This window comes from Leopardus geoffroyi, chromosome D3 (assembly GCF_018350155.1).
Source record: "Leopardus geoffroyi isolate Oge1 chromosome D3, O.geoffroyi_Oge1_pat1.0, whole genome shotgun sequence".
Lineage (NCBI taxonomy): Eukaryota > Metazoa > Chordata > Mammalia > Carnivora > Felidae > Leopardus > Leopardus geoffroyi.
In genome coordinates, this window is record NC_059339.1 from 48,695,417 (window position 1) to 48,720,297 (window position 24,881).

The 24,881-nt window shown below is 46.0% G+C and overlaps 1 protein-coding gene across 4 annotated transcripts in view; it reads right to left on the reverse strand.

Annotated features, from left to right (window-relative positions):
- The window catches only part of KCTD1 (potassium channel tetramerization domain containing 1), a 190,275-nt gene that overhangs the window by 72,384 nt on the left and 93,010 nt on the right, over positions 1-24,881 (reverse strand). Inside the window, exon 1 of one of the 4 annotated variants that reach the window (XM_045459277.1) lies at positions 18,157-21,292. The exons of 1 other annotated variant lie outside the window; for it this stretch is intronic. In XM_045459277.1, the coding sequence (XP_045315233.1) occupies positions 18,157-19,965 (1,809 nt within the window). In that variant the 5' untranslated portion in view covers positions 19,966-21,292. Of the gene's footprint in view, positions 1-18,156; positions 21,293-24,881 lie in introns of those variants that run through there. 2 more of the 4 variants (XM_045459282.1, XM_045459278.1) reach the window with 2 other exon arrangements.

Consider the following 24,881-nt stretch of genomic DNA (forward strand, 5'->3'; position numbering starts at 1 on the left):
CCTCTCAAATATCATCTACTGCTTCTCTCCACCCCCCACTACTACTATTTTAGCTCTTAGGCACCATCTCCTCTGTCCACCCTTGTTCTATTTCCTCTGCAATCCATGGTCCACATCTCGATTGAAGAGAACTTGCTAAAAAAAAAAAAAAAAAAAAAAAGTTGGACCCTGCCCTCCTTTGCGTAAAACCCTTCCATAATCGCCCAGGCCATAAGATGAGGTCTGAAACCTTTTAACACGGCCCAGACACATAAGGTCCTTGCCAAGAACACTTCAGCTTTCTCTCTCATGCCTCCCCATCTCAAAGCCCTCTATGGTCAAAGCCCATAGATTTCCTTTCAGTCCTAGAATATTCTGGAATGTTCCATGCTTTTTCCTGCCTCAAGGCCTTTGCGAAGCACTTCCCTCTCTACCATGTCTCTCCTTCCCTTCTCTGTTCTCTCTGCGCCCCCTTGAAGTGAAAACAAAGAGTAAAGCCCAAAGAAGAACCAAAAGTAACAGACCAGTGGAAAAACAGTACTAAGAAAAAGTTAAAACAGACAGGTAGGTTTGTATCTTTCTATTAACTGTACTTGATCCTCTAAGATCATTCTTTAAATTTGAAAGAAAATAAAACCCAAGGAGGTTGTACCTAAAACCGGAACAGATAAAAATTCCCAAATGATATTAAATAACCTTGAGAGGGCTGGTTTTATATTCTGTAGCTGAGAACACTCAAAAAAGGCATCTGGGGCCCATGAGCAAATCTTATAAAAGTAAAATCGGGCTAACGACAATGATCGTTGGTATTTCCTAATACAGTATATGACACATTCTAATATTAATAGAATTAACACTAGGAAAGCAAAAAGAGAGTAAATAACCAAAAAACCCAAGGTAGCTGGCCAGACAGACATAGAAGCAAGTGAATGCAACTCTTCTCCCTAAACCCGAACCGTAACACTGACTCCCTGAAGTTGGAGTTCCATTAAGAAATTCTCAGTTTGCTACTGTCATCTTTATAATGTGAGCAAATCCCACAGTAGATGACATGATTCTGTGAAATCAACTATGTGCCTTCATAAAAGAGTTTCTCTTATCTGTTATGGGGTTGGAGGTTGAGCCAGGGAGAGGCAGAGGGGACAAGAGGGAGATGGGGAAAGGAAAAAAGGAATGAAAAGACAACCTGAGTAGGCCAGAAGTGCAGAGGTGAAAGACGCTGGTCCAGACCGGAAGCACGGAAGAAGAGGCCAACGTCCAGGTTTGGTGACCTTGGCAAAGTCCATCTTAAAGCTGTCCCTCCCTCGTCCCCACAGAGCACAACGGTGCCAGCTAGACCCACACATCGGTGAGGCCAGCACTGTCGGGCTCATGATTCATTTGGGTCTATGTGATTCCCGTAATGTGCTAAGAAGTCAATACAAGAGGGCAAGTTAAATTTGGAACATAGCAAAAGAACGTGACTTAACCTTCAGGGGCACTGTCTTAGCTATCTGATCCCCAGAGCACAGTGGGAGGCACACAGTAGGTATGCAACAAATGTGTAAGGAAAAGTGGTGTTTTAATGTGCTATTGGAGGAACTTTCTGTTTCTAACCTTCACAGCTAAAGAATTTGTCTTCATTTTTTCAAATGAAGGTGAAACATTTAAATCCTTTCTGCTCAAAGCTAAGAGGGCAAAGATTATCAATTAACCTTAAAATGTTAGCATAAAATATTTTTATTCATTTCTATGAGTATTTTTGAGTACATAGAACTTGCCAACCACTGTACCAGGCATTGGGAATAAAGCAGGGAGCAAATGAGACAATGTTCCAGGAAAGGACCTTATTTAAAGAGTACAACAAACAAAAAAATCATGAAAATATTAACTCTCACTCTTAAAAATATTCAGCCATTATTTTTTGAAGGGCTACTCTGCATACGGCAAATAAAAGATAAAATAACCCAAAACTAATTAGAAAATTTCAAACGCAGGTTGAAATACATTAAGTCAGATATAGGACTTTATACATCACATTAGGTTGGATACTGTAAAAAAGATATATCCACACATCCTTAAAATATAAATCCCCAAAGCAGAAATGGCAACAGGCACTATCCCTACACCAAGGTATGTCTAAACAGCCCGACCCGATGTTGGAATTCACATCAAGGAGAAATGAAGGCTCTAAAACAAAATTTCCCTCGATGCGTTTAAACTGCAATCTAATTTGCAAACATCCGATTTGTAAAAATTTGATTTGCAGGTATTTTTGCAAGGGTGCAATCACAGGAAGGAGAGAGAAGGGATTCCAAGGGTCATCTGACCAGGGGTTCCTGCAATAGCTGTCTTATTAGGAAGGGCTTCTCGTAAATTGGTTTAGGTGAGTTAGCTGATTAACGGCCAGTGAGGTTAGGATACGGTTTAGTTTAACCAGCAGCTGGGCCAGCTCATCTCTCGTTCTCAGGTGCTAATCCCAGGATTCTTCAGCACCACAAGTATGGACTAAGGGTTTCACAGGCAAGTGCCCACTTGTGTTAATATTTTCTTTTGAAATATTAGTGATACCTTAGGTGCTTTCTTTTGCAGGATGGGGAGAAAAGCAGATTTTCCGACAGACCTATTCTGAGAGGCAGTCTGGGGGAGCGTGTAGCCCGGGGAAGGGAGACCTCAGTCCCTCAGCAGCTGATACCGCACTGGGTGACATGGGAGAGCCATGTCCATCATCAGTATGAACCGAGTAAAGTCTGAAGCAATCATGTCATAAAGGTTACAGCAAGTGAGGAGAAGGGGCTTTGTCCACCAGGAGATTCTGAGCCTATAAATCAGGACTGGGGCACCTGGGTAGCTAGGTCAGTTGAACGTCTGACTTCAGCTCAGGTCATGATCTCGCGGTTTGTGGGTTTGAGCCCGCGTTCAGCTCTGCGCTGACAGCTCAGAGCCTGGACCCTGCTTTGGATTCTGTATTTCCTTCTCTATCTGCCTCCCATGCTCACGCACTCTCTCTCTCTCTGTCTCTCTGTCTCAAAATAAATAAAAAACATTTTTAAAAATAAATAAATCAGGACTGATGCCTGACTCGAGACCAGAGTCTGCCGTTCAATCTCCCTGGGCCTCCATTTCCTCATTCTACCTAATAGGCTGAGGTGGTCAGAGGTGTTATCCACTCTGAGTTCTTAGGAAATGGACCATGCTAACACCTGTGCTATATAGTTCATTGTCCTTCCCCTGACAGTTCACTAGGGAAACTTGAAGTCTGATGTGGCTCATCCAACAGTGAGCATCTTTTTTTTTTTTTTAATTTTAACGTTTATTTATTTTCGAGACAGAGAGCGACAGAGCATGAACAGGGGAGGCGCAGAGAGAGAGGGAGACACAGAATCCGAAACAGGCTCCAGGCTCTGAGCGGTCAGCACAGAGCCCGACGCGGGGCTCGAACTCATGGACCGTGAGGTCATGACCTGAGCCGAAGTCGGATGCTCAACCGACCGAGCCACCCAGGCGCCCCAACAGTGAGCATCTTTATCTGGAAGTGTGGGCGTGGCCAGTCACAGCTCCATCTGCCCTGGGTTCACGCAGAGCCGCACCTGCAATTAGGTTCGCACAAGTGCCCAGCATGTGTGGCCTGCTTCTGTATGGAAGCAACCCAGCTGATGGGGGGCAGGGGACCCATCAGAGGGAGACAGTAGCTGCCCAGTCACTTCAGTTTATATTCATGATAGTTTCATTAGTTTTGATGTCACTCCCACTTGAAGGTCAAGTCCATGAAAAATGAGACCAACCTTCTGTCTTGCTCTTTACTGGGTTGTCCGTGATCAGCACATACTAGGTGCTCTGTAAATACGTGCTGAATAAATGGACGAGTGAGACGCTTGGAATACAGTCCTGGGTTTGCCATTTACTGCCTGTCCCTCCTGGGGCAGGCCATGAATCTCTCTAGCTATACCACCGCCATGAGGATTAGATGGGATAATGTGCACTGAGTAACTGTGTATTTACAGTAACATGCTATTCATATACATTAGCTGTTCAAACATGGCGACAAATTCTTCAGGAATGAGAGGTCTGGCCTGATAGTAAGCAATGCTCTGAAGGCTAATTATCTAACACATACTTCATGATGTGGACAGTATTTACTGACTTCATTCCTAAACTAAATTCAGAGTAAAATGTGAATTTTTTCATGATTTATGTCAGTTGAGCAAGGATTTTATTTGTCAAGCAGGAAAAGAGAGTTAAGAGAATGACATAATCTCTCTCAAATTAGCACTTTAACACAAAGAGTGCCACTGTTCTATGTAATACATTGCCAGAAAGTTTCATATTCTTTATTGCATCTGGAGGAGATATTTTCTGGTTGTCAAGCGGCCATGAGAACGTTTTTTAAGCTATTAAAAAAAAAAACAACGCTGCAATTTATCATCTGGTCGTATGTATTATTTTCAACGATAAAAGTTTAAAAGATCCTAGTTATATACTCTTTTTTAAAAAAACATTTAATGCAGCATTTAAAAACTTTATTTATTTACTTATTTTGAAAGAGAGAGAGAGCAGGAGCAGGGGAGGCAGAGAGTGGGAGAGAGTCCCAAGCAGGTTCCCTATGGTCAGCTCACAGTCCCACGTGGGTCTCGAACTCACATACTGTGGAGATCATGACCTGAGCCGAAATCAAGAGTCAGATGCTCAACTGAATGAGCCACTCAGGCGCTGCCTAGTTACATATTCTAGAGAATTACGATACTCGTTTATCCAAACAAACTTAAAATATGCTTTACTGGTGTGAAAATTATAAATAAAAAGAGATCAGTTTCAGGGCATCTGGGTGGCTCAGTCAGTTGAGCGTCGGACCCTTGATTTCAGTTCAGGTTATGATCTCATTCATAGTCGCAGGATTGAGCCCCAAGTCAGATTCCATGCTGGGCACGGAGCCTACTTAAGATTCTCTCTGTCTCTCCCTGTCTTTCTCTCTTTCTGTGCCCCTCTGCCCTGCTCATGCACGCTATCTCTCTAAAAATAAAATAAACCTCTCAAAGAGATCAGTTTCTGGGACTCCTGGGTGGCTCAGTTGGTTAAGCATCCAACTTCGGTTCAGGTCATGATCACAGAGTTTGTGGGCTCGAGCCCCACGTCAGGCTCTGTGCTGATAGCCCAGAGCCTGGAGCCTGCTTCAGATTCTGTGTCTCCCTCTCTCTCTGCACCTCCCCCACTGCTGTTGTCTTTCTCTCTCTCTCTCTCTCTCTCTTTCAAAAATAAACATTTAAAAAAACTTAAAAAAAAAAAGATCAGTTTCTATAAATTCAATGCTTATAATTAGGAAAAATCAAATGGTGCAAATGGTGTATTTTTTAATGAGATGGATAACTGTATTCAATACAGAAGACATATTGCCAATACTTACAACTCATTTCAACTTTTCTGTCTAAAACCTACTTAAAACTTAGTCCAAAATTAATCCTTTAAACATATTATACAAAGTATATTTAAATTATCTTCTTCATGATATAAATGAAGAGAGAATAAAAGCTTGAAAGTTTAATTTTATGTTTACATTTTAGTGAGTTACACACTGGCTCAAACAGGGATATCTAGAATTTAGTATCTATCTCTCCCTGAACTTTATAGTTTTTAGGATTCATTTTTATGATTTTGATGATCATTGTTTTATTCCTAGCACAGATGTGCGTTCTCCAACTGGGTTTTTTGCGTGTTTGCATCCTTTCACCTGTGTTTATAAATACTTTGTGATTTTTTTTGGATCCTCTGTCTTAGGTTTAAAAGAGAATATTGAGGGGGCACCTAGCAGACTCAGTTGGTAGAGCATGTGACTCTTGACCCTCAGGTTGTAAGTTCAAGCCCCACAATGGGCATAGAGATTACTTAAAAAATGAAATCTTCAAAAAATTAAAAATTAAGAGAATAGCGAGGATCAGCTGTAAATGATTGCCATCCTTCTACTTTTCCAATAATCTCTAACCAACAGAATTTTTTTAAACAAAGTTATCAGTTATTGAGCACATACCCTGGGCTTTTACTACTCACAACAGTATTACCCCTCTAACAGTTGAGAAACTAAGTAACTTTCCCAAGGCCATTCAGGATAGTTATTCTCCTAACTCTAACTTGGTCTATTCTTTGGTAAGTCTAATTGGAACTGATAGAGAATGTTAGTTCTGCCCCAAACTTCCTGTAAGACTGCAGGTTCCTTAGCCCTTCCCTTCCCCTTTTTTTTTTCTTTTTCTGTGTCCCTTTCTTGTTTTCCTTTTTGCTCCTGGGTCACCTACGTGTCCTTTATCCCTCATGTTATCTGTTGTCACCAACAAAAGGGCCACATGTCAGCGGGCTGTCACTTCCCTGCGATTTTCTTGCAGTAAGAAGTCAGGTGACCCCAGGCTGACAGAACCCGTCTCCCTCGCCTGTTCCAGCCAGGCAAGAACTGCCTGCCAAGTGCAGCAGCGAGGGAAAAGCCTCTGCAGGAACGCCTGTCATCCTGTGCCAAGAGGTAAACCCTTGCTCCATAAAGCGCCTTAGTATTATTAAACATTTTCTATTTGTCAGGCCCTTTATAGTCATTTTTATTGGTTCTTTTTACTAGTCATAACTCTGCATCAGAACTGGGCTCACTTTTTCTTTTAATTAAGTGCTCTGAGTGAAGTGGGAAAGACTGAAGGCCTTGGGGGGCAAGTCAACCTCCACAGAGAACAGTGAAGGAGGTCACAGAGCCCGCGCCCTGCCCCCAGTGAGCGTCAGACCTGATGAGCAGCCGCCGGCCCTCCACCGCTGCACAAAGGGCTCCTCGGAAGACCCCCAAGTCAATCATCCAACTACAGCTTTCGGCCACTGTCATCTAGAGAGTGTGCTGACATTTGGAAGACGGAGCCATTCTATTTCACCCTAATCCAGAATGTTCCCTTTTATTTTCCTGCAACTCCAAAAGCACAGAATCACATTAAGCTTCTTTTAGTTTTCAGGGGCGCCCGGGTGGCTCAGTCAGTTAAGCGTCCGACTTCGGCTCAGGTCACGATCTCACTGCTGGTGAGTTCGAGCCCTGCGTTGGTCTCTTTGCTGACAGCTCAGAGCCTGGAGCCTACTGGGGATTCTCTGTGTCACTCTCTCTCTGCCCTTCCCCTGCTCATACTCTCTCTCTGTCTCTCAAAAATAAATAAACATTAAAAAAATTAAGGCTAAAAAAGTACCATTGTAGAAGAGGCCTATACCTAGAGTTGGAAACAGAACTTTAACTTTGCTCCTCTGTTGGGAGGTGAACTTGAGAAACTGCCTAAGTTCTCTGAGGGTTTCTCTCATTTCCAGAATGGGCACAATGACCACTCCTATCCTCTCCTGTCAGCTTGCATGTGTACACAGAGAATCACAGGACATAACCCACAACTGGGGTTTATTCTTCATGTTCCTTGTCTACCTCCTCCACAAGACTATGAGTGAGTCCTCCAAATACAAGGACTTTATCTGTGTCCCCACCATCTATCTAACCCTGTACCCACTCGACACTGTACCCACTCGAAGCCGTATACAGCTTCCTTAGAACTAAGTGCCCTTCGCAAACAGTAAAGCACAATTCACGTGCACCTTAGTATAACGCTATTCACAGTGTGGTCCCACAGTCCCCGAGATGTGAAAGAAAGAATGCCGGGCACCAAAGGAGCCAGGCTTCTAGTGACAGCAAAAGTTGTCATTAAAAGCAAACTGTGGCAAAGTATCAGTTCTGAATTTCTTTGGGTTACTGCTGGAATACTCAACCTTAAAATACATGCTTGAACAACTGGGTGAACATTTGGAGGGGCTGATGCGTGGCAAAACGTGGCACCTTTCCTTCGTGCTGGGACATCTAAAATTTAGCCATGTACGAAGGCTTTCACAAGAGGTCTCAATGTGATTGCAAAGAAAAGGCTTACATTTTGACAAGATTTTATTTTCTCCAAGTTTTCATATTCTCCTTATACATTTTTAAGATTTAAATGTTCACGCTTTCAGTTTGGTTAGGCCACCTTCAGTCCCACTTCTTAAGACAGTAAGACACACGATTTACTCTCCAGGGTTTACTTGTGAATAGTCATTAAGGCAAGACCCTCTTCCTCATCAACTAGTCCTCCTTTTGACTTTACCTAGGGATTGCCTTTCTAGTTCTCCAGTATCTTCTCTTAACTATTTCTAAGTTATTCCTTACCTCCAAATTCCCACCTTGCAAACAATAAGTGCTCAATAAATGCTTTTATAAATAAATTTGATTTTGAGAGTTTTTCTGTATAGCATGCTCCCTCACCTTGACTTTTCTCTTCTTAGATCATTCATATCCCCACAGGTGGTTCCAAACTTTATCACTTGAGATGACAGTTAAACAGAGGGAAAGGATCTATGATCTCATGATCCTCTTTGTAAGTGTAAAAAAGCAAAAAGAAAAAAAGGAAAAAAAGCAAGTGGAAAAAGCCTTGAACAGTTGGTAAGAATTTTGGAATCAGCAGACTATGAATTTAAAGCAGAGATTCTGGGGGCGCCTGGGTGGCTCAGTTGGTTAAAGCTTAAAGAAAAGCAGAGGAGAGATCATTTGATCATTTCTCCTTCCCCTTATAAAATGATCCAGAAAACAGTGAAATCACCAGTTTTATGAAGATCCTACCACTAATTATAAACAACTAACACGTGAATGAACACTGAGTAAGGAAAGGAAAATGAAGCTACCTTAGTTCTGTCATAGTCTTATTATATTTTTATTTGGTTCTGTGTGTTTCTACAGCAATAGGATTTTAAACTGCTACCTCAATCCACTGAAAAATAAACACCCTACAAGTCTTTTTTTTTTTTTTCTGGAGTAAAAAACAATGAGATGTTTGTTCACAATAGAAGAAACTATCTAAAATCTATTTAGTTTTGTCAGAGAGAATGTCATAAAACAGAAGCCAACATTTCATACGAGCTGGCTTAATAAAATTAATAGGTTAATTGTATGTATTAATTAACAGAATTAATATAATTCTAAAAGCCCACAAACTTATCCCTGTAAGGACTATGGTGGCTGAATACTGTGAGTAATTGAAGGGCAAACTAAATTAGGGGTAATGAATCCCTGCATCATCATATCAATCATTTCTATTTTATAAGAGCACTTTGTCAAACTTAAAACAAATCACAAGAGGTCATTAATTGGTCAGCAACACTGCATCAAACCACCAATTACTCTGATTTTGCAGTCTGGTCAAAACATGTATTTGTACACCTCAACTTTAAGTGGAATGTCTATTGATTTACAGAATCTCCAAGACCGAAGTCAAGTTTTAGAAAATTATAGTCCAATTATGCATTAAGGAAATGCAAATGCCATAACATGGGAACTAGCCAAATTATAGGCCCTGTTTCTGGAACGCTGAAAGTCATTGCTATAATGACCCTCCTAACACCGTTAAGAACTCCAGTATGATGACCACTCCCAGAATCCCAAACCGTTTTGATAAAATTTAATCTCTTGTAAAAAAGCCCCAGTGAGCACCCCTAGGCCAACTTTTGCAAATCTGATGGAGTCTGGGCATCAATTATGCCCCGCAGAGTGCTCTCTGCTACCCTCTTTAGCGCTTGAAAATTTCCAAGTCTTTTGTAAAGAGAAATGGGAGCAGCCTGAGGAATATACCGACAAGGTGTACAGATCAATCCCGCCTGGAGCCAGAGCAAATGCAAATCTTAAAGAAAAGCAGAGGAGAGAAAAACAGGCTTCAGGGGTAAAGCATCCACATGGATGTGATGGGTTTTTTGTTTTTAAGTTTTATTTATTTAAGTAATCTCTACACTCCATGTGGGGCTTGAACTCACAACCTCAAGTTCAAGAGTCGCACAGGCTCCTCTGACTGAGCCAGTCAGGCATGCAAGAGGCCACCTGGAGACTTCCTATCTACTAGGAGACCAGAGGAACTGCTACTGGCCGGAGTCCAGGCACGCCCCTGAAGAAGAAACAGCAGAGACCCCACACACAGCACCCCGACAAGCTATTTACGAGAGAAAACTGAAGCCTGAGACTTTAACATCCAGATCAGCAGTTCTTCAAATGTAAGAGATTCTGTGCTAAGGTAATAAAACGATAGTAAATGTTCCTTGAGTGCTCCGGCTTTAGGCACTTTTCGTACAGTAATTCACCTAATACTGGTGACCCTGCAAGGTAGGTGTGACCACCATCCCCACTGACCCAGGAGGAAACTGGAACATAGGGAGACTGGGAGCGGAGTGGACATCTGGTCCGGGGGATCTGGCACTGGCATCTGTTCTTACCTGCTAAGTGACAGGGCTTCTCAAAAGAGGCTGTTACAGTCCCAGAATCTACCCATGGTCGTGGGACCCCATACAGCAAAGCAGAAGCATGAACTCACTGGAAATAGTATTTCGTGCTCTCTGCCTTTTATTTATTTCTGCTTGACTGTAACAAGTTCTCTCTTCGTAAATTGGCCTGGGAAAGCACCTAAGGTAGTGATAAGAATCCAATGTTACATCACCTTCCCTTCATTGGCTGGATTTTTCTATTTGAACAGTTGGTAAGAATTTTGGAAATCAATAGACTGGATGTAAACAGAGACTCTGGGGATGCTTGGGTGGCTCAGTTGGGAAAGAGCCCAACTTTTGGTTTTGGCTCAGGTCATGATCTCATGGCTTGTGAGTTCAAGCCCCGCATCAGGCTCTGCGCTGACAACTCGGAGCCTGCTTGGGATTCTCTCTCTCTCTCTCTCTCTCTCTCTCTCTCTCTCTGCCCCTCCCCTGCTCACACACTCTCTCTCAAAATAAATAAACTTAAAAAAAAAAGTTTTAAAAGCAGAGACTCTTGAATCAAACAGGCCTGGATCCAAATCCAGGCATATTACCTATCAGTTGTTAAACCTTAACCAAGTTAGCCAACTAAGGTTAGTTAGACCTTAGTCTCCTCCTTCATAAAATGGAAAGAACTCCCTGGGTTGGTCTACTGCCAGTCGGAAGAGCACTGTAAAGCCCTTGGTGCATGTTAGTCATTATTAATTACACTCCACTTCATAACTACAAAATCAGTCAGAGGATGTGGCCGCCTTGGTCTCCGCAGACTGCAGCCCAACAGAATGAGACCTCCATGGCCAGAGCCCACCCCTCATTCACTCCTGCCTGGATCAGATCCAATCACTGACCTAGAACATCTAGGAGGCTGGGAACAGCTAGAAGGCTGGGAACACTTCTCACTTCTAAGTTATAGTCCTTCAAACTACATGGGAAAAAACATAGCAAGTTCAAGTATCATAACTAATCCACAAGCTCAAGAAACGTGCCTTAAACACTTTTTTCTTTGACTACAATAGCAAAATGGACAATTTTCTCATGGATCAAGTTTATATACAGATTATGTGTATATTTATATCTGTATAAATGTATTTATCCATGACCATGCTGTCTATATGGGGGGATGTATTACAAATACCAAATGAATATACATATATATCTATAGTATATCTACTAGCTTGGTCCCTGACACGTGGTGGAAAGCACCCAAAAGAGATGGGTGCTATAAATAATAGTTCCCTTTTCCTTGGATTGAGAGGAAAGATTGGTGCCGAATGGTGAGGCAACTGACTGAGCTGGAGACACAGAGTAAAACTAGAAAATAATGATTAAAAGCTTCCAAACTAATCCTGACATTCCAAATTGTGACATTACTCACAAAGGAAGCGCCATTTATCTCTGCCATCCTTGAGCATTCCTTTCTGAATTCCTCTCCTCTTTTCCTAGAAGCCTACAACCTAACGCTCTCTTAAATCTGTCAGCCCTTTCAGGTAGCAGGTACCTCCTTCCTCCCAGACGGGATCAAAACGCCCATCTTCCAGGGTTCACTGCCAGGAGATCAGGGGAAAGCAGTAATTCAAGGTGTGAATGAGGCTGGATCCTCCCAGGAAAGGTTTGCAAGATAAAGGGGATTTTCAAATGTCTACCTTGGGACAGGCCGGGCAGAAGGGTGGGAGGCACAGAACCCAGCTGGTGATGTGGGAATCCTCTCCTTCAAGGTCTCCCCAAGTCCCTCAGCTTTCCAGGGTTATACACATGGACTCAAACAACTTGGAAGCCCTCTGCCATCGTCACACCACTCCCCCCGTATGAGGAGTATGCTTTAGGACTTCCCTGCCACCCCCGCCCCATATGAAACACAACCAAACTCACTGCCTGGACAGCCAGTAGGAGCCCAATTGTTTGTAGTCACTAAACACGAATCACAGATCTCAGAATACAGTGGGTTTCCAGAAGAAGGAAGTTCCCACTGGGGTTCCCAAAGCAGAGCAAACTGCTGTGACAAAAACTCCCCATAAAAGTTCAGGTGCTCTGGACTGTTTACAGTCCTGTGAGAGATCTCCCACTTTGTTGTTCTTGAAAATTCGGTTATCCCAGGCTTGGACTGAGTTTAGGATAGGATATAAGTAAAAAACAAATAAATTAAATTAAATTAAACTAAATTAAATTAAATTAAAAAAATGGCTCCGTCAGGTTGTTAAACTCTAAGCTGAAAGGAAGTCTGACTGTAAAGGAAGTTGACCAGAAGGACGGGAGAATTGCTGAAAACCTAAAACATGTCTAATTAGGTTTGGTCTTCTGTAGTATAGTGGATACACTGTGGTCTGCTGTCTAGTTTAAAGCCATGGGTGTTAGGAAATACAGCCCTTGCTGTGATGAGGGATCTCAACTGGCTTAAACACTCTGTTTCTAGATTATGCTCATTCCCTGTTCTAAAAACTCAACACCATTCACAGCCCATCCTCTCTTGAGGAATAGCAGGCAAAGAGAAAATTTTACAAATCTGAAAACCTAAAGTTTAGAGTCTAAAATTTTACGGAACCTAAAATTTAAAAGTTCATCTGCTCCCACTGTGGTGTCCGTGTATCAAGCAGACAATCACTCCAGTTTGAAGCCCACTGGCTTGCCCACCCGCCACGGAGGACTGAGGGCAAAGGCCAAATCCTGCTCCTGGAGGTAGCACTTAGCAGGTAAAAGGAGGTTCTTGAACTGAATTCAGGGTCTTTGGAACACCACTAGTGGTGACTAAAAAAGTTTGCGCATGCAATGTTTCAAATCTGAAAGCTACGTTTTCTCTCAGTTTAGTTTATCAAGGTCAGTTGATACGCCCTTCTGGACCAACGAATTTCCTCCACCTTCACCCTATCTAAATTCTCCAGAGAAGTCTTTAGAAAGGCATCCTGATTAACTAGTATAATACAGTGAAGGATCAATCAAGAGAGGTAAAAATAGGCTCAACAAATAAAGTTCTAGCATGTGACAGACCCACAGATTGCCAGCCTATAGGTTTGTTCCCAAGATTTGCAACACAGGGAACCATGTCTCAATTCCTGCATCAATTCTGCTTTTGAAATGGCAGCTAAGACGCCACAAGGTAACCTGAAACTTAACTTTCTATTAAATAATTGGGAGTTTTGACTGGCCTGGGCCAAGGCAGAGCCAGCTTTAAACAGTCTCACATACAACAAGCAGTCCTTTTAGAAAAAGGGACTCTTACCTGCAGTGACAAGAGGGTGGCCTGTTAGGTAACATTTGTTTGGGGAGCCAGATTCTAAAATCAAGATGATTCAAGGATTTAAATTTTTTTTGTTGTTTTTTTTTTTAATTTTTTTTTTAATGTTTATTTTTGACAGAGACAGAGACAGAATGCGAGGGGGTTAGGGGCAGAGAGAGAGGGAGACACAGAAGCAGAAGCAGGCTCCAGGCTCTGAGCTGTCAGCACAGAGCCCGACGCGGGGCTCGAACTCACGAGCTGTGAGATCATGACCTGAGCCAAAGTCGGACGCTCAACCGACTGAGCCACCCAGGCGCCCCAAAGGATTTAAGTTTTAAATGAATGGGAACCACTTTCTTATTTGGCAGCAAATACTTCTCTTCCTGTTTCCTGGGTCAGATTTAATAGATAGTGAGCTGACATACATGTGGGTTTACAGCAATTTAGAACACTTCATTTGCATAATGATTGCAATAATAACACGCAAGAGTTAAGAATACAGATTTCTTTCCCAAAATGACTGCTGCAAACCATTAAGTGTATCACCTTTTAACTTTCCTTATTTTGATCTGGTTTTAATACTTCAATGAGGCCAAAATCTTGCCAATGCAACTACTTGCCAAGCGGAAAATGGATTAATTTATAAAGATTCCTGGTACCAAAGCCAAAATAGTAGGTGCTCAATAACTGCTTCCTGAATGAATGAAAAAAGTTACACACTTAATGTTACTGACATTTACTTTTTCCACCAATCTGAACGGGAGAGCAACTACTCCTACAGTAGAAAAAAGGAAGGCAGCCACAGCTAACATTAAAAATCAGGGAAATATCCTGATTTAAACAAGGCAGTTAATCCTAATAGCTCCAGATAACCATTACAAAAAAGACTTGTTACAGTTGCTCTGGCTGTTAAACCCAGGACTCCCTTCACGTTTATTGAAGTTTGATGGATTCTCTCTTTAAGAGAGTAGCCCTCCTAAATTAAAAATAAGACTGGCGATTTTTTCAATAATGCATAAAATGCTTGTGTTTGTTTTTTCTATTAAGCAGACAGATTGAATATCCCTTCTCCCTTCCCACACTAAGCACCTGAACGAAAGCTGGTTTCCCAGTGCTAACAACATCTGACTTCTCAAAGGCAAGGTCAGGAACAACTGCATGTGCCCCACAGACAGGCTGCTCTCCTTTTCAGCTGGGACGCTATAAGGGATGACTGGCTCCTAGTGAAGTCAATGAAACAGACACGGGGGATGTACACCACCAGCTCCAGACTCTTTCCACTACTCGATTTCCTACTTGCAGAATTCCTGAAAAGTATTTCTAGAAGTAATATGGGTTAAAGTCAAACACGTGCAACTGAAGACACCTCTGTCACAAGCTCCCAAAGGTGCCTGAGTATGTATTTTAGGGAGCTAATGCTCACATCTTTGGTACTGGAGAGAGGCACAGTCTATAAAAGCTTTAGCAACAAAACTATGACATTTAGAATCTAAACCTTACTATGTTGTGTGCAAATAAAAAAGACTAAAGTTACAAATCTCTATCATCCATCTAAGCAGAAGAACTGTTCTCTGAGGCAGGAAGAATGCTGTATTTTCATGTAAAGAGAACAGCTACGAAAATGTAGGAGGGGCTGTGCTAAACTAAGCCTTTTAAAATGTACCATGTGATCTCCATGAGCGCTAAGAAGCCACACCAGTAAGTGGATCATCTTAGATCACAACAGCTATGCAGGAGGAGGGGAGATGGAAACTACCCTTTGCTTTTACCACAGCCATTCCAGGGAATTAGAGTGAACTTCTTTTTTTTTTTTTTTTTTTTTTTTTCAACGTTTATTTATTTTTTTGGGACAGAGAGAGACAGAGCATGAACGGGGGAGGGGCAGAGAGAGAGAGGGAGACACAGAATCGGAAACAGGCTCCAGGCTCTGAGCCATCAGCCCAGAGCCTGACGCGGGTCTCGAACTCACGGACCGCGAGATCGTGACCTGGCTGAAGTCGGACGCTTAACCGACTGCGCCACCCAGGCGCCCCTAGAGTGAACTTCTTAAAGCAACCATCACAACCGCTACCATAACCCCTCCCCACCCCACAAAACCAACAAAAATCAGGAACTTCACGTGAGAAAAAATCACAAATTCCATGATTGCTAATCCTTGGATGCATTCATTTTTCAATGACCCACTTATGAACACTCTCAAGAAGTAAAAAGAGTAAATGCATTTAAAGTTCTAGGCTCTTCGTTTGTTGAGAAACTTGCAACGTTAGAAGAGAATCAAAGCATCGGGGTGTATTATCAAGAAGTCTAGAATAAGATGGTCAACGGTGGAGTTCTGTGCAATACCACTTGAGGAGTCTGGCCAATATTAAGGTTAGATAGCCTGTGTTCATAATTAAGTAATAGTGACTGAAGCTGAAGGCATACATTTCCTGAAGATTAATGACCTAACAGCATTTCCTGAAGATTAATGACCAGCCAAGAGGAGGTGACTGCCTAAAGCAGTGCCTTGGGCCACTAACCCCAGCCGGTCATTAATCCCCAGGAAATGCCCTGGACCTCAAGGTTACAGTGATTTTAATAAATACAAGAGGAAAAAGTTTAATATCAGCTTTCTACAGAAACTCAACATTTGTATCATTCTTAGAATGCTCAGACCGCATAAGGTGACTTCTATAGGAATCACTAGAGTTCCCTTAAACTTCTTAATCCTGGTTAAAAACTTACTTTAACATAAGTGAAAAGCAGGCATGTTAATACGTGAACAGCTTTTTGTAGTGTTTTAACTACAAGGAACTCAGCTATAATAATGTTTTGCATAATAACAATCAGCCAACATATGGACACTCAAATCTATTTTTAATTGTAATCTCTATTTACGTGACAGTAACTCAAGAAAAATAAATGAATCCGTATTCAGGTTTATAGAACTGATTTATCTCACTCAGTTAAAACAAGACTGTGACAGAGCAACTGCATTCCTTAGACCAAAACAAAACCGACCGGAACAACTCCCTCCTCCCATCTTTTGAATCTTAACTCGATTCTATAGGACACTGATGTCAAGAAACCAGCAGACTGACGCCAGGAGGCAAACTGTTTCATTATTATTCCAAGCAGATATATACTTTAATATTAAACTTTCTCAGGCTTTTCACTCCTCAATTAATCAGGTGCCACTCTAAACCAGGACATTATAAGGGTCTTACTTTATCAGAAGAATGTGAACATTTATTTTTGATCTCAAAGAAAAAGCAAACCCAAATTCTCCAAAGAAGAATTCTCCTCTCCGCCCTTACAACTCCATAAAACCACCTCCTGGTCTGTCGGAAATGTACCACGCACACAGAAGTACAGGACTTGTGTATTTTAGAGAACTTTGCTGTTTATATTATCATTCGCAGCCCCTTTCTCTGTTGGCCTTGATGATTAGTTGGTAAACCTCTGAAAGGGTCAGATTGTCCAGAACTGGAATTTCCACTTTGGAAAAAGCACAGAGGTACCTGACATCTGTTTCTTGAAGGGCCTACACTACACCTCCAGACTTACAGTCGAAATTCCTACTTCTGCATGATGGCAGGGAGGTCAGAGTTGTAAAACCTCCAGTGGCTACTCCTGCCTGCAGAATAGAGCACAGTCCCCAAAGACCTCTCGTTTCTGGCTCCCAGAGAAGAGTATTCCAAAGATGAGTACAATTTTAGTAATATGAATATATTCCTCTAGGAAAAATAATAATAAGCATCCGTTCAAGTCCTCAATCTCAACCTAGAATTTGGTACTGCTGAGAATTAACTAATATTAATATTGAAACAGTTCCCTAATCCTTGATGAGGACTCTGAAGTCCAGAGAGGTAAACTGATTTGCCCAAAGGGCTCAGCTTCTGGGCTACAACTTCTTAACTTTGGATGTCCTTGCCACACTACTGCGCAGTTTGTCTTAATTAAATATCTATATTCTTAAGTGTTACCTGCCCCCTAGATAGTGAGCCCCATGGGGCTAGGGAGAGGCAGTGAAGTTTGTTGCCTAGGTGCTACCCACTACCGGGCAGGGAGCCTGACTGGTAGTGCTTATCTCCCTTCCTTCTATTAACAAGTGACTTTATTTTATGGAAAGCGCACCCCAAACATCACTTTACATTCAGCTACCTATTACAGTATAAACTGGCACTGGATTACCAATCTCTCCACTCCCCGCCCACTTACAGGAAGTGGGCTTGGCACGTTTTCTTTTTTCTTTTTTATAACCGTTTTTGTTTTAATCTTTGTAAGCTATGGCGAATATGCAAGAGTATTTTAATGGTTACTTTACTCAAATATATTTTAAGTAGTTGCTTCCTTTATATGCGCGGTATTCCTGCACCGAGCCTTATTAAACTCATGCATTCAATGGAGAGTCAGGCTGCCTCCAACCCTTTTGTTCTGAGAACTTTGAAGTTTTAGCCTTACAGCTCAGCACTGAATGTTAGGGACCTTGGCTTCTCAACATCTTTTAAGGTTAGGCATAAACTTTCCTGAAAAGCACAAGAGTTAAGCTCCTAAGGGTGAAATCAAACCACATCAAATCTGATTCAGTATATTTAGTACTTTTTAAAACTCCTCCCCGCCCCGGACCCAGACCTGCGTTAGCAGGAGTTAGTCTAGAAATGGTACCAAAGAAACATTTCATGCATAGAGTTTGGTTTGGTTACCTGGGTGGGGGAAACAATAGCAGGTGAAACTACTGTGGGAGAATTGGTGCTTCTGTGCCCATTGGCTTCTGGAAGAAGAGGCAGGGGGTCGTGTTTCACGGAAACCACCACCACCGCATCCACAGGCTCCGAGGGGCGGATACAAAGTCTTTTGGGGGAAGAGGGGCCGCAGATATCCCCAGACCCGAACACCGACTCGTACAGAGCGCGCTTGGGCGCAGCCTCAGATTTCACGTCGGGCCCGACCTGGCTGTCTTTGGGGAGGATATAGGTGTTCCCCAGCGAGGGCGGCTGGGGGCGGTGGTGGTGGGAGGGATGGGTGGGGGGGTGGTGGGAGTGGTGGCGAGCCGCCCCGTTTAGAGCCTCCGCGTAGCAGCCCTGCGGGGCGGGCGAGCCCAGTTTGGTGCCGATGCCCGCGATGCTGTTGAGCGTGGCGATGGAGACGGCGCCGATGCAGTGGTTGGTGTAGGTCTTGGAGAGCTTGGCCGCCTTCGAGAGCATCTGCATCCTGGTGCCCAGCAAGTTCTTGCCGATGGCTTTGTTCTCGTACCAGGTCACATCGCCCTCGCTGCAGTGGTCCCGGGGCCGCTGGAAGAACGCCTTGCAGAGGGGGTTGCGCTTCGACAGGTACTTGACGAAGCTGGCGTAGGGGCAGAACTCGGTGCCCGTCTCGTACATGCGGGGCAAGTTCTCCTCGTCGCTGCTCTCGGCACGCTTCTTGCTCCACGACGACGAGCGCGACTTATGGTAAGGCCCGAGGGACTTAAAGTAGACGAACTTGCGGCCGTCCTCATCCATAGCCAGCCCAAAGGAGTCCTCCTCCAGCTCGCGCTGGTTCTCGCGGCCGCGCGTGCAGAAGTACATGCAAGTCTCGAACCAGACCTTGTTGAGCAGCCCGAAGGGCGTGTTGGTGCTGAAGACGCTGGAGGTGTAGAGCTTGCGCAGGTCGGCACGCGTGATGGCTTGCTTCTGCACCACGGGCCCGGCGCCCTGCTCCTCGAGCTTGCGGATGACCGCGGCCAGCGTCAGGTTGGCGCTGCGCAGCTCGGGGTCCTTGGTGAGGTCGAGCGTGCGGCAGTACGGGGGCTCGTTGAGGTAGCGGTTGAGGGAGCTGCGGATGCTGATGAGCGACGACTTGCTGTAGAGCTGGCCGCTCTTGGAGCGGGCCTCGGCGTAGAAGGAGCGCAGCACGCGGCACAGCGCCCCCTTGTCCATGGTCTCGAAGTCCGGGCTCTGCGCCTTCTCGCTCAGGTACTCCCGGAAGATGCGCACGGCGTAGCGGGTGGCCAGCCGGGTGTTCTCGCTCAGCCGGGCCCGCTCGGGGCGCTGCAGCACGTCGGGGTCCAGCTCGGCGCTGTCCCCGGGCGGCCCGCCGCGGGCCCGGGGCGCCAGCAGTCGCGGCGGCGCCTCGGGCTCCAGCGCGGCGCTCTGGTCCATATTGATCATATGGACCGGCTCGGGCTCTAACTCCTCCCCGGCCGAGTCCTCGGGCTCCAGGGGCTCGTCCCAGTCCAGCCCCATCTCTTCCTCCTCCTCTTCCTCCTCCTCGTCCTCCTCCAGCCCCCCACCTCCGTCCTCCTCCTCCTCGTCCCCCGTTATCTGCACCTCTTGGATCTCGTCGTCCTCCTCCTCTTCCTCCTCCTCCTCGCCCGCGCTGCAGTAGTGCGGGCGGCCGTGGCGGCGGCCGCGGCCCCCAGCACCGCGCTCGCCCTCGCCCCGCTCCCCATTGTTCTCGGCGGCGGCGGCGGCGGCGCTGGCGCTGCCGCCCGCGCTGGTGTTACAGTCCCCGCTGCCAGGCATTCTCGCCATATTGCCGTCTCTCTGCCAGTCCTCGGGCAGGGCGCATGCGCTATATTGGACCGCAGCGCTGAGAGCTTTTGTGTTTAATGACCTTCAGCTACCGGGAGGCAAAGCCGGGCTCTTAAAGGAGCCGCGCTCCAATTGTCAGTTCGGAGCGCTACTCCGGAGGGGCAGCGGCGCGCAGGGGATGGAGGGGAGGGGAGGCGGGGGTAAGTTAGGCAGGGAGAGGGTAAGGACGGAGGCTGGCTGGACCCTCTTCCTCCCCCACCCCTCTCCCCACTCCTAAGAAAACTTTAACGGGGGGGGGGGTGAAGAAAGGGGAGGGAGAGCTGTCGGTGGGGGTGAAACACTCCCAACTTACCCTCTGGCGGAGTGGCGCGCGGGCCCGGGCGGGAGAGAGGGAGGGCCGGCGGGAGGGCGGGGCGGTCTCGCTTCTCTAAGTAATGCCCGAGGAGCAGTGCCCCTTCCACTGCCCCCTCATTGCCCCCCGGAGCCGGGGGTTCGGGGAGGCGGCAGAGCCGGGCTGGCCGCGGGTGCTGCTCGGAGAAGCCGGGTCTGGGGCCGCCCGGAGCGGAGCAGGCAGGTTAATGAGCAGGGTGGAGGAGGCACGGCGAGGCCCCGCACCCTCTCTGCGCCCGCGGCCAGGGCGCAGCGGGCGAGGCTTGGGAGCGGGATGGGGCTGGCGGCGGCGGCTCCCCCACCTACTTGCTGGCGGCGAGGCGCGGGGGCCTGGGGCCAGCCGCACGGCTCCCAGCTCCCTTTCCGACTCTTGCAAAGGAGCGAAACACGCCCCACGTCAGCCTCATCCCTTTCGACTTTTCCAACAGCCTCTTTTAAGCTGTCATTAAAGACCCGGGGCGCTCCCCGTAGGTCTAGGGCAAGTCTGCGCCGGTCCCGCCAGCCTGGGGAAGGAGCAAGAAAGAAAGACTGGGAGGGGCGGGTGGGAGGGGAGACTCGGGGAGAGGCGCTCCGGACCCCAGGGACCCCTCCCCGCACGCTTAGGCCGCCGCCCTCCGGGCCTCGGAGCACACTGACACAACTCCCTCTGGCGAGGCGCTCCACCTGGTTGGAGCTAGAGCAATGCCGATCCCTAAGACCCGTCGGCGGGCGGGCGGGCGGAAAAAGTGAACTTGGGTCTCGGCCGCCCCCGCCGCCGCCACAATTCCGGCAATTTGGATCCCGAGCGCGCTCTTGTTCCAAGTTTGCCAACCGCCATTCTTTCGCCCTCGGGGCTGCGCTGCCTCCGGCGCACGGGGGCGGATACCTCCGAAACTGGAAAGGCGGCCAAAGAGCTCGCCGGGTCCCGCTTTCCCATAGGAGACACTGTCCCACTTCCAGCCGAACGCCCGCCCCCGGCGCGCCCAGACACCGGGCGCGTCCTCGCGTCCCCGCCTCCCTCTCTCCCGGCCCAGGGGCAGCGCCCCCAGAGCTGCGGGAGACCTCGGTTGTTTTCCTTGGCGGCACAACCCCTTCCATGTCGAGCTCGCACGGCATCCTAATTTTCTCCTCCTCGGGCAGCCCAAGTGTCCCCTGGCGCTCCGCCAGCTCCAAGTCCCGGGGGCTAAGGGGAACCAACGGAGACGAGTCCCAGCAGCGCGACCCCAGGGCGCGCAGACCCTGCTGTGAGGCAGCCTCCCTGTCCCCTCCAGGGCGTCCTCGAATTTGCCCTCGAGACCGAATTCTAGGCACTAGGGCTGTAGACTTGTCAATTGCCGGTTCCCCCCTCCCGGACTCCCCCGTCTTGCTTTCTGGGCAGCTTATAACTTTACGCATCAACAGAAACCCATCCGTCAACTTGTAATTTAAAAAAAAAGAAGGGAGGGGCACTAGGTCTCTGGGCCGCGTGGGCGTCTAAGTGGGAATTGACTCTCTTCTCCAGCAATCTGTGTTCGCCCTCCGCGTGTTTCCTCGACCCTGTACGCGGCAGAGCTTTGGGGAAATTGCGCCAGGTGTGAACAAGCTGGGGCAAGTCCGTGCCTCCCGGGCCCCCTCCCGTTCCTCGGGCAAACAGACACACGACACACGCTCTCATGCGTCCTGTTGTCCGCAGAGAACCGTCCGGGGAGGTGAGGAGTTCGGTGGTTGCACTCTTCGGGAATCATCCCCGAGGTGCTGCCGGCTTTGTCAAAAATGCTCAACGTCCCCGGAAATGTGTAGGAAGGCGTTTGTTTGTTTCCCGGAGCTCAGGGCACTAGGCAGCTAAGTTAGTTGCACGCGCGACCCGCGCACACACCATTCGCACTGCGCTACTTCCGGACGGCTGGCCCTTTGTCCCGGGATGCTCCCAGTTTTCCGGCCGCCCGAACAATCGGTTAGGGAATTTCAGCAGTGTTGAAACCTCAGGTGGGCGCCCAGCAAGTTACCTACCAGGGGATGCTCTCCCGTGGCCCTCACGGCGAGCGCAGTGCGCCGAGGGGCTGAGCTGGGGACACTGGCCCACGTTCCAGCCCCGGTGCCGAGCACTTTTGCAGTCGAGCCCCCCTTCACCCCCCCACCCCCCACCTCCGCCAGCTCCCCTCCCTGTTGGGCGAGCTGCTTTGAATTGCTCGCAGTTTGCCGGAGGCGGTGTGCTGGGTTGGACGCTCCGGGAAACAAAGCAACCAAAAACAGCTCCCAGTTGACGTCAACTTATTTCCAGAAAAGAAAATAGTTTTGTGCTCCCAGGACAAAATACCCCCCAGGGCAGGTCTCTACCGGCAAAAGCCAGAGGGGAGAGGGCGATGGTGGGCAGTAGTAGAACCAAAATACCCCAAGTGCAAATAAATTTTTAACGGACTTAGCAAAGCAACAGTTTCAGATGCTGCTTGAAGGGTTTGCAAACAACGGGCAGGACCCTCGCAGACCTTAGGTGTGAAAAACACACCTTGGAAAGTATGCCTTGGCCTGATTTTCTGGCAACTGTGAATCTGCTTCGTGGCACCAGCTCCTGAAAACCTACCAAAAATTCTTTGCCCATTAATGATTCTTCATCAAATATTGGGAAAGACCTCTTCAGGTTAGAATCTACAGTATTTTTTAGGAAGAACATCCAGAAAAACGCTTCTCAACCGCCACCAAAAACAAACAAACAAACAAGTTGCTTAATTTTTAAAACCCAGTAACACAAAACTACAGTTGAGTTTATAAAGGAGTTCAACTCCAGGTTTAGTAAATGATTCCTTAAAAACATCCTGCGGCACCATCCATTCATTCAGTACCAAACTGAGAGAATCAAAAAGGCTTTGTTATTATTCTGGTAAAGAGGCAACAGGGTCTGTCTTCTGCCTATCAGCCCAGTTGGGATTCCTCTACTTAGATTCTGCCTTATCATAAAATCCATTGAAGTCACCCACCAGCTGTAACTGGATAGCTCCTTTATAAGGATGATTTCTTTATTTCTTGTGCAGAATGCATAGCTTCTTTATATCAAATTATCCCAGTATTGTATGAAACATTTATTGCAATTATTTCACTGTCAGAATTCATTACTCTAAAAGCTATGGTAAGATGTTTCTATCTTCGCCAAGATACTCCACACTTTCTATCTCTTTCATAATCATTAAAAAGTACCATCTATGTATTTGTGCTGCTCCATTTCTTAGATTACTTGCAAGTGGTGACATTATTTTGGAAGGAAAAACTCCAAATGTCTCCCCCTCATTTCACAAGCCACTACTCCCATTTCATGGTCACACTTGATGAAAGGTTATATACCATATAGACACACATTCTGCTCTTCCTCCTTTTTGCTTCCGACCTACTGAGCTGCATCTATTATATCACTGGTGTAGTTGCTTTTTATCTGCCTGTTTCCTCTGCTACACTGATATACCTTTGTAGTTTAGGCTGGAGCCTGGGCCATGGTGAGCACCCCAGTCAATGAATGAAGGTCTCCATTTAGTTAAGTCTATATTTATTTATTTTTATTTAGTTCTTAAAATATTTCTCTTTTTAAAAAAATGTTTATTTATTTCTGAGAGAGAGAGAGAGAACAAGGCAGACAGAGGATCCAAAGCAGGCTCCACATTGACAGCAGAGAGCCTGACGCGGGACTTGAACCCACAAGCCATGAAGATCACAACCTGAGCTGAAACCAAGAGTGTGATGCTTAAATGACTGAGCCACCCAGAAGCCCCTAGTTAAATCCATACTTAGCAAGAAACTTCTTGGTAAAAAATCTTAAAATATCATGGATCTGAATTTCTACATTAAAAATCAGGACGAGGGGCACCTGGGTGGCTCAGTCGGTTGAGTGTCTGAACGGCTCAGGTCATAGTCTCACGGTTCGTGGCTTCAAGCCCCGTGTCGGACTCTGTGCTGACAGCTCAGAGCCTGGAGCCTGCTTCCGATTCTGTGTCTCCCTCTCTCTCTGCCCCTCCCTCGCTCATGCTCTGTCTCTGTCTGCCTCTCAAAAATAAAGAAACGTAATAAAATTTTTTTTTTTTTCAAAAAAATCAGGACGAAACAGCAACTGCAAGGAAACATTATTATTTGCAACTTAAAATATATGTGAAGACTGCTCCGGTTTAATGTTTTCCTGCCATAATTTACCCTCTGGTACAAACATACTGTAGGAAGTTATTGCAGAAGTAGAGTGAGGAATGGAGGTATCCATGTATTAAAAGAGGTGGATTGGGAGGATTTAAATTGATAAATTCAAGAAGTTTTGTGGGCTCTTGGGGGCAGAGACCAGAAAAAGCATTTAGTTCATTACTCTCAAGCCATGCTTTCTTGATTTGATTACTTAACAATTCATAAAATACTATGGCGTTTAAATAGTAATTCAAATTGAAGCCATTCTGATATATCCTTGTTTCAAAATTTCGCCGTTAATTTCTGTTGAATTCACTTGAAAATCATCTTGAGCAATATGTTTTGAACTCAAATGAAACAAGAACCCGTGTACTCTAACTCTGCAAAGTGGAAGAAAAGAAAAATAACTCCAC